The 18051-nt window shown below is 37.4% G+C and overlaps 2 protein-coding genes across 3 annotated transcripts in view; both read left to right on the top strand.

Annotated features, from left to right (window-relative positions):
- Positions 1–18051, top strand: part of LOC308697126 (uncharacterized protein) — an 874503-nt gene that overhangs the window by 455945 nt on the left and 400507 nt on the right. The window lies entirely within an intron of this gene.
- On the top strand, positions 8591–16200 carry LOC308697183 (uncharacterized protein). 2 transcript variants are annotated; one of them, XR_014030896.1, is made up of 5 exons: positions 8591–8773; positions 8878–9219; positions 14347–14382; positions 14508–15113; positions 16043–16200. XR_014030896.1 is itself a non-coding variant. In XM_081376328.1 (4 exons), the coding sequence occupies exons 1-4, from the start codon at positions 8713–8715 to the stop codon at positions 14678–14680; spliced, it is 612 nt and encodes a 203-aa protein (XP_081232454.1). In that variant the 5' UTR covers positions 8593–8712; the 3' UTR covers positions 14681–16191. The 2 variants fall into 2 exon arrangements, 1 of the variants encoding a protein (XP_081232454.1); XM_081376328.1 differs by having other exon boundaries at positions 8593–8773; positions 14508–16191.

Consider the following 18051-nt stretch of genomic DNA (forward strand, 5'->3'; position numbering starts at 1 on the left):
GATTTAGATTAATAAGCGCGAGGGAGCGAGAGAGAGCAAGACAGTTTGAAGACGCGCGCGCGACCGGGCCTCTCTCTCTGCTCGTTCTTTCAGTAATATGCAATTTTCCTCAGACATACGTTTTTCTCCCACACAAAACCAGAATTTTATTCCAAATATGTAAAATTCCGCGAAATTCCGTGTTGACACTAGATTCCGCGTTAATTTGCCAATTCCGCGATTCCGTCCGCGATTCCGTGATCGCGGAAATTATAGGGCCCTACTTACGGCTACCGTTTGAACAACGTTACCATGGGAGTGAACGGGGTTGTCAGAATGCTTAATAAAGTTTGACTTTATCTGACTGTTTTGTTGACATTCCCTTTAGCACAGCTCCATCTAGTGGATGCATAACGCAAACCCAGTCAAACGTTTGACTGCAGTATCTTCTATTCTATGCACCTTATAATCCGGTGCGCCCAAGGGGCAACATTCTGATCTGAAAAATGAAGCCTACCCGGAAGTGCGAAAAACTGCAATACATCGAAAATCCGCTAGGGGAAGGTCCCAAAAGGGAGCAAATGTCCATAGCCCCCATGTTAAAATGTCCGTTTTCACAGCATAAAATCATGTTTTTACAGGTTGGTCCCATGGACTTTTATTGGATTTTTCGATAGGTTCCGAGTGCCTGACAACGGCGAGGGTAGTGAATTTTTTTCTAACTCGTTAGTTTAGATAGTATTTAGATATAAAATGTATGACAATAAGGGCGTGGTTAACTTTGATTGACAGCTTGATTGACAGCTGAAAGGCAGCGCCACGGAGAATGACAACATAAGAAGCGCCATTTTTTAATACAGTTGACATATAATACTACTGTTTCTGTATCATGAAATGTAGTTTTAAGAGTTTTTCAGGCGAGAATGTAGTTGTTTAAAGCTCAAATCTGTGGTTTATTTATAAAGATTTATGAAAATTGAATCCAGTTGTGAGATCCAGCGATGACCGGGAGCTCAGCGCGATGTACCCCGCCTGGAACAGTCTTTCATCGGCTTGACGGTCTGAGGTTTGCCGCTGACTCTGGCGTCTCTGTAGTGGTTAAACATGAGATATAATTCGTCTTGTCTATATCTAACGGGCGATCTCTGGTCTCGTGAATCTATAATTTGTTCCCTGGGCAATCGTTTTGACTGAGGGGAAGTTTCATAACTTTATAAGCTATATTTAACTTGTACCGTTATATGGTTAGACTAGATCGAGCACATGACTTTTTATGTTTGACTGAATTGTTTGCTTTATTTGTATAGCTTCTTGTAACTTTACCTTTTACTTATACTTTTATAATAGCTAATATTGATAAAACTGAAATTTAACAAAAAGAGACTGGGTTGAGTTTTGTCATTTTAAATTTTAATACAACGAATATGATCTGTAATGTTGTTTACTGCAACATCTGTTGTTTAGTACAAATGCACATATTGCCTGGACCATATTAAAATGTTTAATATTTTTATATTATATTTAAAACGAAAAGAGGCAGGTTTGTGTTTTATATTTCGTTTTGTTATAAATAGGCAAACGTTATATGCAGTGAATATAATCAATACGCGTTGCCTGAACCACATTTGTGTGGCTATAATGTTTAAGATTTCTTTAAATGAAAACGAAAAGAGTTAGTATGGTGTTTTATAACATATTTCGTTGCCTAAAATATACACAGAGATAACAGGAGCAGCAGAGCGAGCTGAGTGACGCGCGCTGTGTTAGAAGGTGGGCGGGGTTAGGATTTCCCAAGATTTTCCAAGATGGCGCCGCCCATACCCCCCATAAACGGCTTCAAACCCGTTCTTCAGAAAGTCTATGGGTGACGTCACAGACGCTTTGTCCATATTTTTTACAGTCTATGGGTGCGCCCTATATATGAAAACAGTTCTAAAATAGGCCATTCATTGAAGGTGCGCCTTATAATCCGGTGCGCCTTATAGTGCGAAAAATACGGTAATGAATCATTTTTTTATTCGAATACAATTCTTCCAAAAGACAACCCTTTAAAAATACCCTTTTTACTCTCATTCTCTATAAATAAATAAATAAAAAGAAAATTAAATTAACAAAAACATGTGCACAATCCTACCGTTCATTCCTTGATTCACAAAGCTCGGTCCTTATATGGGCATGGCTCGCCAGTTCCTGCTCGCAATAGTTTTTTTCCGATGTGAAGCAGGGACAATACACATCTACAAAATCTTCTTCAGGAATCCTCCAGTGTCCAAGAAATGTGCAGCATCCGACTCAGAAAATGAGGAAAAAATGGAGAAGAAGAAGAAGAAAAAAAAAAAAAAAAAAAAAAAAAAAAAGGGGGAAAGGGAAAAGAAAGAAAAGACCCAACCTTGCAAAAGACAGCCCAAAAATACAATTAGACATTCTTTCAAAAATATACATCATTACAGCAGTTAGTCTGCATATAAACAACATTCAACATTTTTGACTTCATGGTCATTTTGACTTCATTTGAACACCATTTATCAAACATTTATACAACAACAACAACAAAAACCTCAGTAAGAGAATTTAATAATTTCACTTACCAAGAAAACTCAATTTTTCAATTATGAAGTTTTCAGAAAGGCAAAACTCCCAACTTTAGGTCTGTGTTTTCTCTGTAGTATTCGTGTAATCACACATTCACCCGTAATCGTTGACTGATGAAATTCAATCCACACTTTTATTTAAAAGTCTCTGTGTTGTTTCTCTTATACAATTGTTAGTTTGTTCGGTCTAATTCTATTATTTCTTCTCCTCTTTTTAGGATCGCACAGCTTCTCTATCTCGAGGAGTGTTGCATCATCTGTGTCCTGGCTCCTCCCCCACTCGTCTAATTGGACCAATCTTCATCTTATTAAATTGAATAACTTTTCTAAATTAGTTTTATAGTTTTAATTTATGCATTTTCTTATTTTCTCTTCGCAGATATTAATAAAATAACTGTTTTATATATTCATGAGTGTTAGTCCTTTTCTTTCTTTTCTTACATCAACAGGATTGATTAGGTTACACTTTACAATAAGGCTCCATTTATAACATTATGGAGCTCATAATATGACAAACCGATTTGAATTTGAATTGTGTAAATTTGAATTATTTGCAAGTGTAATCTAACAAAATTGAATTTTAGGTGGTAGTTTAAATAGTTCTGAATTTGATTTTTTTTTTTTTTTATTAATATTGAACATTTGAAATGTAACAAATTGAAATGTTTTTATGGCTGAATTTTATAGACATGTATTTTCAAACAGCTAGTTTTTTTGTTCTGAATTCGTATACTGCAAATATTCAGTTAAAAAAAATACAGATTCAAGTTTTCAAGATGAAGATAACTTCAAATTCAGTTTTCTAAAATTCAAGTTCAAAAATTCAGATCTTACAGAAAGTAGGTCACAGGTCATCCACAGGGAAGAGTAAAGGATCTCAGATAAGTCGAACAGAGCATTTGCACTGCAGTGGTTTTCTGCCGCAAACGCGGTGGTGGTTCAAGAGAATCCGTGTATCTTTCGTTCAGTCGTTTTTTTATTTAATATTAAGAGTAGAAAAATGAGAAAACAGCTTGAGTATTAGATTTCTAATATTCTAGTAATAATAGTCCGCTGCAGCAGCTGCACGGAGCTTACCGCGTGTATTGCAACTATAGGCTACATTTCATTTTCTCATCAAACATCTAGACTAACGAATGGCTCGGTAGTGACTCAGGCATATATAATGCAACGTTATAACGTTAAATAATCTAAATGTTAACTTTCAAAAGTAGGCGCGCCAAGAAGGCTATTCTCTGTATTTTGGTTAATTTTTGGTGAGCGCCAGAAAGATCTAAAGAGATCTAAAGAGACCGAGACGCGCTAAAGCAGCTCATCATGTTGTTTTATTTATTTTTCAATGACATGATATTTTTATAGTAATTTTGAATGTACACAAATAAAAATATACATTTTACTGTTTCGAATTGTGTCATATTATCTGTATGACTATAAATAACAGCAGTGGAACAAATCCAAGAGATGGCGCTCGCGCATCGCGCTCTCACACAACATAGTATCAGTTCTGGCGTTGCTTCATATCGCAGACTGCTCATTATCAAAATGAAACACAGTCAACCAAACATATAAAAAGTTATTCTGCCTAATTTAATTGGCCCGTTGTACAATATAAAGGGCAAGCTGTGCCGCACACAGTCCTACTTGTTAGTCCAAACATTTACCTTGCTGTGAAGATGCTGATTTAGCCTATATGCCTACGTGTATTTTGGGACTCGACTGAAGTATGACACCTTTTTATTTGTATTATAATATAATATATTAAAATACAAAATCTTCTGAGTTTTATGATGTAGGCCTTGTGTGTTAAAATGTATTATAATTTACATATATTTACATAATACATCATTTACATATATACATATTTTATTTTGTGTTCAACAGAAGAAAGAAACTCATTCAGGTTTGGAACAACTTAAGGGTGATAAAGTAATGACAGAATTTTCATTTTTGGGTGAACTCTCCCTTTAAGTGGCAAATACGGAAGCTTCAGCACCAATAAGGAGAGTAAATAAGAAACCAGAAGGGGGCAGCATTTACATTCAGTATAAATATGAACATCCTTGGATGTAAAACTTGATGAACTCCAGATAATTTCTCATTAGCTCTGCTGATGTTTTGAACACACTATAAAAATAATGGCAGTCACTTAAAGCAATATGTTTTGTGACATAATATTACATTGTCATCTGTTGTGTGGATATGATTGTATGTATGTTTACAGGTTCTGTTACCTTTTGTCCTTTAATTCCTTGACAGTCGCATCCTGATTTCCCACTGCAAACACAACCCTGAGAGGAAAACACAAGGAAAACAACACCATGACTGCATGAAAACATTTACAATAACAATAAGGAGGGACTCTCATTCTTGCTCACTGAGAAGAATAGAAGGCCACCAAAAGGTATTGAAAAAAAAGAAAAGAAAAGATAACGACTGGTTCTTGGCCTGTATTAATCATTGTAATTTAATATTTATTGTGGAGATTACTGTTACTATGTTTATTATGACTACTATCATTTGTTATTGTTATTTGTACTAATAATGGGTTTTCCGTTTAAAGCAACAAAGTGTTAGACCAATCTAAATAGAGTGAGCCTCAACCTCTGATTACTGGATATCATTATTATTACTAAGTAAGTGTACGTGGGAAACCACGGCATGATTAGCTATATAAGTTACCATTAGATGAAGTTAAATTGGTCAGCTTATTTCTATTGTAATGGTCGTGATGATGCAGTGTTTTGAAATCGCCCATCACTAAAGCCTAAATAAGACTGATTCAGAACTTCAGCAAGTTTTCATGTTTTAAATATAAATGCCTGTGTGTTTTTGTGTTATTATACCAATAGCTGTGTTTCTGCGTGTGGGAAACTAAACCTGTTAGAGATGCTGAGGAAATGAGTCGACGTGTTTATAGTCCATTGAACTGAATCACCCATTTTAATGTGATTATGATTATGCAGATGATCTTTAATTACTGAATATCTAAAGCGTGTTGTTTATGTTTGACGTTGACGGATCATTGTCACTATTACACTGAAATAATTTATTAAAGCAAAGATTCATATTAGAGTTTGATGTTTCTTATTGGAGATTTTTCATCATGTAAAAGATTGTTTCGTGTTGTAAAAAGCTTATTCGGAGGAAATATTCTCATCAGTGTTGTATCAGCTTTTACATAGGCCTACCTATAGGCTATCTGCATATGTATTGTGATATTTACCCCAGGGCAGATTTAATCCTTTATAATGCCGGGACACACTTAACAACTGCATCATTCTGAGACTGACTGAACACACTCACAGATGCAGCAGATTTTAAACACCCTGACATCATGATTTAAACAGCAAACTGATGGTAGCCTAAACTGTGACTAAAGTTTCAATCTCATCTACAGAATCAGGGAAAACTGGAGAACACATGATGACAAAACTGACACTGAACGACCTATCGAGTAAAACAGGAGTCACTGAGAGCTTTACAGAGAGAGTTTGTTTCTCAGCTCTTCCGGCTGTCGTCTATATGGGATTCAGTGTTTGAGCTTCGGCTGTTTCTGGCTCTTATCAAGATACACCAATGTCTGAAAGCATAAAACATCATTTACACCGAAGGGTTCCAATGAAATAAACTATACAAATAACACTTGTAATTTGATTTCAGAGGATCTGTCAATATATCTGCCAAATATATTTATTTTACAACACACATGAACATTTGCACTGCATTATACATCAATTATTTTTTTTATTTTTTTTTTACACTAAAAAATGTTATGTGCTATTTACTTAAATAAAAATTATGGTAACAATATTGTACATGATATTTAATAAAAAAAAAATTTAAAGCTTGATTTCTTTAATGGAATCTACCTGCATAAATCGTTATTTAGTCTATGACAATGAATTTAATATTTTTAGTGAAATAAGCTTTTTTATTTTAACTTTAACTATGCGGTTTAGTGAATGGAAATGAAATGTTTATATTTGACTATATTGTACATTTAATACACTATATGCTGCTAGCATCACAACTATTTTGTTACTACATTATTAGCAAAATTATCAATGAACAAAGCAAGGTGTTCCATTTTATTGTAATACGCAGTTATTCACAACCATAAGCCCTACTCTTCTGCACAATGGTAACGATCAAAACTTTTACATAATAGAAATTCTTTCAAATGTCAAACATAACTGAACATTAAACAGTAACAGATGTTTCCCTGTACTCAAAAACACATGAAATAACACTTCATTTCATGGATTAAGACAATGGATTTACTCTCCATTTCCAGCCATGTGCAAAGCATGCTGGGAACAAACAATGCCATCACTAAATAAAACTGCAAAATTAAGCGAATTCTCTTAAAATAAATAGGTAGCCCTTCTTCCTTAATTTTATCAGGTTTATCAGTTCCTCAATTCAAGCCACAGAACAGTGTATGTTTCCTTAAAAACCAAATTAGGAAAATGTATCTTTTCATATTTTTTTATACAACACTGAACCACAATTTTATAAATATAAATAAAATATACACAATATTTTAAATTTAAATGAAAATGATAAGACTCATGATTAATTTTTTACAACTCTGGCTCTATAAAGCAACATGAAGGACACAAAGACCAACGTCTGCCAATCAAAAGTCAAGTTTCAAGTTTCAAGTTTCAAGTCTGCCAATCAAAAGTCAAAAGTCAAGGGCAACACAACACAGCTAACACTTCCACATAACAACATGTTTGCACAGAGTGGTTTGATTCAGTAAATCTAAGTGGAGATGAACAACTGAACTGATATAGAGACTGTCATTCAGTGCTTTCATTTGCTCTGGGAAGTGGACACACTTGTGGTTTAAAGAGTCTCTGGTGTAATGATACAGTTCAAACGTCGACATGTTTTAAACTCTGAACAAGACGAATGAAGGAATGACTTTTCTGCTGGGTTGTGGATTGAGCAGTCATGAGACTCATTCTAACAGCTGATCTGAGATCTGGGCTGCGTTCAGACCCGACAAAACGTTGCACAACGTTTTTTAAACAGAAACGGTGATGCGTTGAACACACTGTTCTGATGCCGCAAGAGTTGCAACTATGGCAGCTGAGAAGGCCATTCTTTGTGTTCTTTATGAAGAATTTTCTGAGCCTGATGAAGTCGGTATAAATATGTGTTTAATACTACAAAATATGCCCGATGTTACAGTTACTGCACTTGCCGCCCAGAACAAAAGAGAACATCCCAATCGAGTGAAGGGATTGCTGAAACTGAAATGGAAGCACACTTACCTAATTCAGACTAAAACACATCTATTTAGCCTCACATACGGACTTTATTTGTAGTTCATACTGTTTTAATACCCTGTATTTTCTTTCTCATTTTTAGGAAAAGCACTTAATTACCATTGTTTATTTCTATACCAAATGTCATACACTTGCAATGAAGCTAAAAATATAAACAACCACATATCCTATATTTTTACAATAAAACTTACGACAAACATGTCTGTTGTTGCGTATACCGAGCTGCATCCAACACATTTGTAAATTATTTTCCTTGAACCCATTGTGCGAGTTCACTTTAATACCGCGTGCTTTATATACATGTTGCTGCTGATTGGACTGCAGCTCCACCAAACAAGAGAAAACGTATCTCAAACCCCGGTGCACGCCGTTTCCAGGAAACATGACGTTCAACCCGGAAACCGTAGCAAAACGTTGCGCACCGTTTTGAACTTGAACGTGCCCAAGATTTCACCGTATGTCATATCACATAATCATGGACCTGTCAGGGTAACAGGCATTCCTTCAAATTAGAAGTATTTCATATGCAATAGATTAAATGAAACAATCATAAAATCTTTACAGTCACTGAACACCATGCAATATAATGTAAATCTTCCAACAGCTCAATCTGCTCTGAAAGAATGACCAGTAGAGGACAATAATAACGAGTTAGACTCCACCTTTAGTGGGAAGTGACATATTTCCATACTTCTAAATCACTCGTCTGTGTGGAATATACTTCCAGTTTTGATTTAGCTGTGTTTTACACGTTTGGACACCAGAACAAAAGACTCATTCAAAACTTTTGACTCTGCATTGAGCTGAACTTAGTTTGATCAACACCTTTATGAACGACAGGCACAATGGAGAAAGTCTTTTTCTTTTGTGTATTTTCTTGTTGGATTATGCAAATCACATCCAGTGGTAAATATATTCTATTTCAAACATTCATGAAATTAACATATCAATCTCAAATACAATAGCTATTTACAGTCTAAAAGGATCTGTGTTTATCAATGTCTCTCCAGATTTGTCAGTTGGAGGATCTTCTGATGTGAGAGTTCAGATGGGAGAAGACATCACTCTGAACTGCAACATGAGAAACAGAGATGAAGTCGCCTGGTATCATCTCAGATCTGAAGAGCTCGTTCTGCTGATTTCTGCTGAGAAGGACAAAACCTGGAGAAATCTCCTGATCAACTACAATCAGAACCGAACTCGTCTGGAAATAACAGCAGACAGATCGATCACCAGAGTCTCTTTAACTATTTCTGGAGTAACAGAATCAGATTCAGGACTTTATTTCTGTGGACTAAAGTCTGACACTCCAGAGATGCACTTCGACAAACCCATCAGACTGGAGATTGAGGGTAACAGATTTCAGTTTTCACATCATATGGTTAATTAAGATCTTACCATTTTAGGTTACATTTTGTCAGTATGTATATATACAGTATAAGTTGGATATCAGAGAAAGTTTTTAAATCACAAACACACTGCTAATCAAAAGTTTGGACAGACTGAATTATTGTTTTTTTTTCTTGATTGAAAAATGCTAAAGGCCCTGATATGTCATTATGCACCATTTATATTGATCCGGCGATTCAAAAGTGGGGTTGGAGGTACCGGATAAAAAAAAATGACACTGCCTACGTAATACACTGCCTCTGACTAAAAAAACCTAATCAATGCTGTGTCTTTTTAGTCAGAGAAGCTACGTACGTAGGCAGTGTAATTTGTTTTTTGATGTTTGGGAAGCGGGTTTTAAGTCGAGTTGCCACCCCACTCTTGACATCTGACACAAACATCACTGTTTTTGAGAGGAAGGCCTCGTCTAAGTTGGCATGATCTAAGGCATCCAACAGTTTGCAGACACAGAGCCCTATTTTAAGGATCTGATACACAATCAAGCGCAAAATGCAAGTAACTTTGTGGGCGGATCTCGGGCGCTGTTGCTATTATACCGGCGGGATAAATGACTCTTGCGCTCGACGCAAATCTAAAATAGGTTGGTCTGAAGACGCTTCATTACTCATAGGTGTGGTTTGGGCGTAACGTGAAATAAACCAATCAGAGCAACATCTCACATTCCCTTTAAGAGCAGGTGCGCTTGTTCCATGGCGGATTGCTGTTATAACGGCGGATTTGCCAGGAGCGGTTCACAGCCGAGGAGACCGACGTTCTCGTCAGGGCCGTAAAACACAGAGAAGTGACACTGGGGATGGAGAAACACACCCAGATTAGCTTCGCTTAAACAGGCGTATAATAATTTGGGTAAATGTGTAAGCTAGATTTATGCCTAATTTTTTCACATTTTCATGTGAACACGCCTCCTCTTTTCGCTGAACCGCCCCCGGGAGCGCAAGTTCATTCCCTAATTTACCGACGTGCGTCTGTGGAGGGAAAAGTCCGCTGTGCGTCAGATGCAAATAGAAAGATACATGCATCTGTGTACAAAGTCAGTTGCGCTGGGTGCAAGATAGGGCCCAATGCCTTCTGCGCCAAAATCATCTAACTCCACACAATCAAAGAATATCTTCTCGGGTGATTCCATCTCTGGCAACTGCTTTCGTAAATACACGATAAATGCAAGATGCTGTTGTATATGAGAACATGGAGAATCCTCCCCATATCAGGACCAGTCATTTCCTGACAGTCTATTTCAAAGCCGTGAGCTGGCCTGTGACGCTTGGCCTTGAAAGCGGTGTAAGTCGTTTGCACCTGGTCGCTTTGGATATTGATTACTGCGTTTACCAATATATTTTAATTTGCTTTGTCACAAATATTTGATGCCATTACACATGCTTTAGTACTCCCATGCTCAAAAACCTTTTTCCTTAAAGGTCCTGTTCTTCGTGATCCCATTTTTCAAACTTTAGTTAGTGTGTAATGTTGCTGTTAGAGCATAAATAATACCTGTAAAATTATAAAGCTCAAAGTTCAATGCCAAGCGAGATATTTTATTTAACAGAAGTCCCCTTTCAAAGCCTACAGTGAATGGCCGGTTTGGACTACATCCCTCTACTTCCTGCTTTAATGACGTCACTAGAACAGTTTTTTGACTAACCTCCGCCCACAGGAATACACAAAAAAAGGGGGCGTGGTCTTGTTGCGCTCCCACGGAGAAGAGGAAGAGTTGCGTTTGTAGAGTGTGTTTGTCGCCATGTCGTCGAGACGCTGTAACACTCAACTTTTAATAAATAAATTATTGTAATGCATGGCAACGATTTCTTTTACACAACATGGCAGCTTTTAAGGCTATATTCATAGTGAAAATAAAGTGTATTTATATAAAGTTGTTTGGATGAAAACAATTTCAAAAGAACTATACACAACAAAAAATTATTTAATTAGGAGGTGTTACAGTACTTTTTATATTTCTTTGCAGCAGATGTTTTCAACCTCCATTGGCATTTTGTCACAGTTACCACATGTACACCTATAAAACATATATTACTAATCAAAACTCGTGCTCACGTGTAACTAAGGTAGGAATAAACAATGCACTTATTTTAAAAATTCAACAACACCATCGTTAATACGACAGACGGACAAAACCATATACTGTACCACAAGCTTTTATAACAGTTTGTAACATTTAACATTACAATTTAACCAATTCAAGGTAACAGCCAATCGTAAAAGTATGACAGCTACTAAATAAACAGCTTACCATTGTGAAACATCCTGCAAAAGTCGTGCTTGAACAGGTCATAATCGATCCTCTTCATCTATGTTCTCCGGGTCTGATTCCGGCTCAAATTGATAGGGTAATATTAAAGACATGTTTACAATAACACTGAGCGCATGCATCTCCACGTTATGGTAAGAGGCGTGACCTTTCTGGGCAACGTGCGCTAAGCTGCTGTCCAATCACAACACAGGAACCGCTGGCACAATCAGAACTCCTTACGTATTTCTGAAGGAGGGACTTCATAGAACAAGGAAGTCATCAGCCCGTTTTTTTTTTTTCTTTCTTTATTGAACATAACAGCAAATACAGTTTAATCTACAATAACAATAGAATTATAAACAGTAGACAAATAGCAAGTTCAACAAAAATAAAGTAAAAAAAAAAAAAAAAAAAAAAACATGAAAAAATAAATATATTAATAAATAAAAAATAAATAAATAAATAAAAATTAATCCAGGGGTAACATAAATTAGTAAAAATTCAATAGAGATAGAAATGCCTCGAGTCCCTTTTTGTTATCATTATAAAAAAGCATAAATATTATACTTTGTGCACAATGTAACTGACTTTAAAGCTTTAGCATTGTTGGAAGAAGAGATAGTACCCAAATAACATTTCACGTCATTGCAAAAAATAATAAAAAGAGGTTTGATAGACAAAAATTTACACTTGTGTACAAAAAATTTGGCTAGAAAAATAAATAGATTTACAAGAAAATACTTGTCTTTTAGATTTTTGTCAGAGTTATAAAAACCAAACAAGACATCCTTAAACCCCAAAGAAAAATGTACTAATAAAGAAGCACGTACAAATAGACAAAAATTCTTCCAAAAAGTAGCTACATGAACACACTCCCAAAAAAAGTGAGTTACAGACTCGTCTTCCACTCCACAGAAGGAGCAGGGGATCCAACTCAGGAAATTTTTTTTTGATAAAAAGATTGACTGGGTAAAATCGATGTAACAACTTGAATGATACTGTACCTCTTTAACCTTATTAGTGATTAAATATTTGTTGGATAGAGACCACACTTTCTTCCAAGGAATATCATTAAAACAATTACTCCAATATGATATTATAGAGGGGACAGTAATAATATCATTCTGAAAAAGTTGTCTAATCTTTCTATTCCTAAGAGAGGGACTAGATAAAAAACAGATCTTCCCTATTGCCGTCTCACAAGGATGTATCCAAGAGGTAGAAGAGAGTAAAGAATCACCTGAGTTTTTCAAAAGTGCAATAGCACCACTGGGGATGGCATCCATCCCTATGGCAAAGTCTCGTGGGGTGACAGGAATACAATATTTGGTTAAGAATTCAGAATAAGAAAACAAATGACCGTTTGAATTTACAAGTTGAGAAACCAAAAGAATATTATTATTAAACCAATCTGAAAAGAAGAGTGTCTTATTTTTGTATCGGATATCATGGTTATTCCAAATAAAATACCTGTGGGGGCTAAAATTATGTTTGTAAATCAAATGCCAGGCCAACAGCACCTGCTTATGGAAATTTGATAATTTGATGGGCAATTTAGAGATATACTAACAGAAAGGGGAGACCACCAACTTTAGAAAAAATACAATTGGGAATAGCATTCCATAATGAATCAGAATCGTTCAAAAACTGCCTCAACCAATTGATCTTAAACGTATTGTTTAAAGAAGCAAAATCAAGAAAATTAAAACCACCATGTTCAAAGCTATTTATGACAACAGATTTCTTGATGTAATGTCTTTTGTGTTTCCATAAAAAATCAAAAAGCATTCTATCAACTTTTACCGAAAATATCTTATCCACGTGCAGAGAAAGAGCAGGGTATAGGTCAATCTAGAAATACCCTCCGCTTTGGCGAGGAGAGCCCTTCCTCGTAAAGACAAGTCTCTTTGGAGCCAGGAATTCATTTTTTTCTTAGCTTTAGTAATTACTGGATCAAAGTTTAATTTTCCCCTTGTATTGACATCTTTACAAATTGTAACACCCAAATAATTCACTTGAGACTTAAACAGGAATATTGTGCAGGAATGGAGCAGAACAAGACTTTAAAGGAAGAAGTTCACATTTATCTAAATTCAAAGAAAGGCCAGAGGCTTTTGAGAACACTTTGATAAGATCAAGAGCGATAGGGATCTGCAAGTCGTTTTTTTAAAAAGAGTGTGGTATCATCAGCTAATTGAGTTATAATAATGTGTTTATCTGCTATATTAATCCCTTGTAATTGACTATTCAACAGGGAAGTAGTAAGGAGTTGAGCGGCCATCAAGAACAAATAAGGCGAAACCGGGCAACCTTGGCGAACCCCTCTAAATACATTAAACCTTGGAGAAGTGCCAGATTTCAGATTAATTGAGCAGTTTCCATTTTTGTATAACGTACGGACAATTTTGCAAAAGAAATCACCAAAACCGAATTTATACAGGGATTGCAAAATAAATTCATGTTCAAGGGAATCAAAGGCTTTATAAAAATCTAAAAAAAGAATAAAAATTTCGTCTCTAATCAGTTCATCATAGTCCAACAAATCTAAAACAAGGCGTATATTGTTAGCAATATGCCTCTTTGGGATGAAACCTGACTGAGTCTCGTCTATTATTATACTCAGAACCGGTTTAAGTCTTTTGGCCAGTAACAAAGCTAATATCTTGTAGTCACAGTTTAATAAACAAATCAAACATGTTCCGGCGTGTTCCGGCTCAAATGAAGCCCTGGACAGAATAGTGGGAGAAAAGCTCTTCTTAATCCATTTTCCCATACAACTAACAACTAAAACAGTTTTTTTGTGTGTGTTTGATCATTTTTACAGGTCTTTTTGTAACAGAAGAGCCAAAAGACATCACAGGTAACATGTTGATCGTTATCTTGGATGTTCATTTTTCATAGTGACTGGAGATCCAGCACTAAATCTAAGTTATGAGTTAATACTGCCTGTTTGTATGAATGTGAGTAACTCTTCTGTCTCTGTAGATGGAGTGACGGTGACGGAGCATGTGTTGATGTTCGGTGGTGTTGGACTGGCTGTGTTTGTGTTTTTTCTGACTACAGTCATCGCAGGAGGAATCATTTACCGTCGTGGTTGGCAGAAAGGATGGAGAGCAGCGAAACATGGAGCTCTGATGGACCAAAGATCAGCTGAATGACATCTATTTCTGCTTTATTTTACAATCTAACTCAATATAAGCCTGTCCCTGAGCTTCGCATTGCCAGTTATACCAGCACTGCTATAGTTGTCACATATTAAAACAGCAAATTGTGCCTCAGATGTTTTTTCCTGTTGGCCTGATTTCACTTCCACTTCAGAGAAACTGAGATGATGTGGTAAACGTAGTGTTATAAACAGCAAACCAGTCATTACTGGTGTGGTGATTATTCAGGTTTGTGTGGTTATTTGTGCTTGACAATAATATTCAGTTAAATATCAAATCACTTCTTTAATGCAATGTTTATTAGTTCAGCATATATCAACAATATTCAAAGTTTAGAGTTCAAGTTGTATGATTTACATAACTGCAGTTTTTACATGTAAAGAGTGAGCTCAAAAAGAACAGCAAACATATACTTGAATATCATTATGTTGTTTATCTTTAGACATTATGGGCCCTATTTTAACGATCTGAAACACAAGTATCAAGTGCAAAACGCAAGTAACTTTGTGAGTGGGTCTTGGGCGCTGTTGCTATTATACCGGCGGGATAAATGACTCTTGCGCCCGACGCAAATCTAAAATGTGTTGGTCTGAAGACGCTTCATTACTCATAGGTGTGGTTTGGGCATAACGTGAAATATCAGAAATATCAATGTAAAATCAGAGCGACATCTCACATTCCCTTTAAGAGCAGGCGCGCTTGTTCCATGGCGGATTGCTATTATAACGGATTTGCCAGGAGCAGTTCACAGCCGAGGAGACCTACGTTCTCGTCAGGGCCGTAAAACACAGAGAAGTGACACTGGGGATGGAGAAACACACCCAAATTAGCTTCGGTTAAACAGGCGTATGATAATTTGGGTAAATGTGTAAGCTAGATGTATGCTTTTATAATAAATTGTCTATCTATCTATCTATCTATCTACAGTATCTATCTATCGTAATAATGTATGATTTGCAAAAATGGAAACAGCTACTTCTGTGTAGATTAGAGAATCAAAGTGTATGCGTGTTGTGCACACGCTACATTGATTATGGCCAAGCATGCGCCCTTAAAATAGCATATGAATAACATGCGCAACGCGCCACTGACTTTAAACTAGGTTTTTTCGGTCAGTGGCGGAATTGTTTTCTAAACCTGCAAAATAGCACCAGGGAATGTTTGCGCCAGAGCACGCCTCCTCTTTGCGCTCCTCCTTCTTCTCCTCCTCCTCCTTCAACCGCCCCCGGGAGCGCAAGTGTATTTCTTAGATTACCGACGTGCGTCTGTGGAGGGAAAAGTTCGCTGTGCGCGGGTGCAAAATAGGAATGATACATGCGTCGGTGTACAAACCCAATTGCGCTGGGTGAGAGATAGGACCCTATATATTTATCTATGAGCTTTAACTCTGTTTTCAAGAGAAAATATAAATGCAAACTATTTTCTGGCAATTCATGATTAAATAAAAATGTCAACATGTCTTAAATGATAAATGTATTACTGAGAGATCTGATCAAATAAACAGCAAAATAATAATTATTTGTTTTTGTGTGCATTTTCTGGCAGGAAAACCTGATCATTACCAAAGCTAAACCTGTTCAAACACAACTGTATATATTCAGTCATGTCGGATCTGCCATGACAATTTAGAGAAGAGAAATGGTTTCACATCAATGTTGTGCAAAGCACAGTAATGGTTTCCTGACTGATTTCATAATGATTATGCACAGAAAACCACAAAATATGTGGTGAGGGTGGCACAATCTGACTAGCCAACTCAAAAGAGCAAATAAACAAATAAGCTATGCAAATTAACCAAAGCTAATAAAATAAAAACATTAGTACGAATTAAAACGTCTCTGGTTACTTGCGTAACCTATGTTCTCTGAATAGGGAACGAGACGCTGCGGATAGCGCAGTGGGATATTCTCTGAATGTGCCGATTGTCTGAAGCCCTATAGAATCACGCCAATTCATTGGCTGATGGCGCCCGCGCAATCTGGCTCCGCCCCGACGCGCTTACGTCGCATCATCACATATTTGCGCGCGCCATCTGCTCCTCAGATTTCTCTGCCGAAAAGAAAACTGTCAGCAGCGCGAGGAGCTTGCCAGCTAACGCAGCGTCTCGTTCCCTATTCAGAGAACATAGGTTACGCAAGTAACCAGAGACATTCTCTTTCATAGGTTCACTCAACGCTGCGGATAGCGCAGTGGGAACGGACTACCAAACTCGCCAAGCTAGAGCGCTTTCCATGACTGGTACACAAATGAGACAACGACCAAGATGAGTTCAAACAGAAAGAACCTGGGAACCCGGGGTCATGTCAAGATCCAAATTATAGAACCTTACAAAAGTGTGCGGAGAAGACCAGCCTGCCGCAACACAAATGTCCTCCAAAAGTGCTCCTCTAAAAAGAGCTTGAGAAGATGCCACACTTCTGGTGGAATGTGCTCTAATGCTAAGAGGTGAAGGCAAGCCACGCACCTCGTAAGCCAACGAGATAGCTTCTGTGACCCAGTGAGAAATCCTCTGCTTTGATGCAGCAAGCCCACGGCGGCCAGCACCGAAGCAAACCAGAAGCTGGTTAGATTTCCTCCAACCGCCTGAGCGGTCTAAATATATCTTAAGAGAACGAACTGGGCAGAGCAAGTTAAGCTTCTTATCTTCCTCAGAAGAAAATGGAGGAGGGTGGAAAGCGTTAAGGTTAACCACCTGCGAGCGGAAAGTTGTGGAAAGAACTTTGGGGACATACCCTGGTCTCGGCCTCAAGGAAACCTTGACCAAGCCAGGAGCAAAGTCCAAGCAAGACTCGCTAACAGAAAGAGCTTGTAAGTCTCCTACCCGCTTTAATGAGGACAAAGCCAACAAAAGAGAAACCTTGAGAGTTAGAATCCGCTCCGGAGCTGACTCCAAGGGCTCAAAGGGGGCCTTCGTCAAACCCTCTAGGACAATAGAAAGGTCCCATGAGGGAACTCTAGGGGAGCGAGCCGGTTTCAGGCGCTTAACCCCACGCATGAAGGCCGAAACTAATCTTAGTTTCCCCAGGGGAATCTCGTCTGATTCCCTATGTGCTGCAATAGCTGCGACATAAACTCTGAGAGTGGTAGCAGCTGCTCCAGAAGCAAACTTCTCCTGCAGGAATTCCAGTACTGAACCAACAGGGCAGTTAACTGGGCTCCTATCATGTGCTAAGCACCATGTCTCAAAAACCTTCCAATTTGGAGGAATATAGCCTCCTTGTAGAAGGGGCTCTAGCACTCGCAATGGTCTCCTGAACGTCAGTTGGGAGATCAGAACTTAATGCTAACGGCCTCTGATCGGCCAAACATACAGCTTCCACATGTCTGGGCGAGGATGCCATATCCTGCCCTGCAGCTGGGACAGC

This window comes from Scardinius erythrophthalmus (assembly GCF_964197995.2).
Source record: "Scardinius erythrophthalmus genome assembly, chromosome: 10".
Lineage (NCBI taxonomy): Eukaryota > Metazoa > Chordata > Actinopteri > Cypriniformes > Leuciscidae > Scardinius > Scardinius erythrophthalmus.

Excerpts from the sequence above, each read along its gene's own strand:
- LOC308697183 (XM_081376328.1), top strand. The coding sequence starts at position 8,713 with ATGGAGAAAGTCTTTTTCTTTTGTGTATTTTCTTGTTGGATTATGCAA. Across the intron at positions 8,774-8,877 it reads TATGCAAATCACATCCAGTG|ATTTGTCAGTTGGAGGATCT; the intron begins GTAAATATATTC and ends ATGTCTCTCCAG. Across the intron at positions 9,220-14,346 it reads CATCAGACTGGAGATTGAGG|GTCTTTTTGTAACAGAAGAG; the intron begins GTAACAGATTTC and ends TCATTTTTACAG.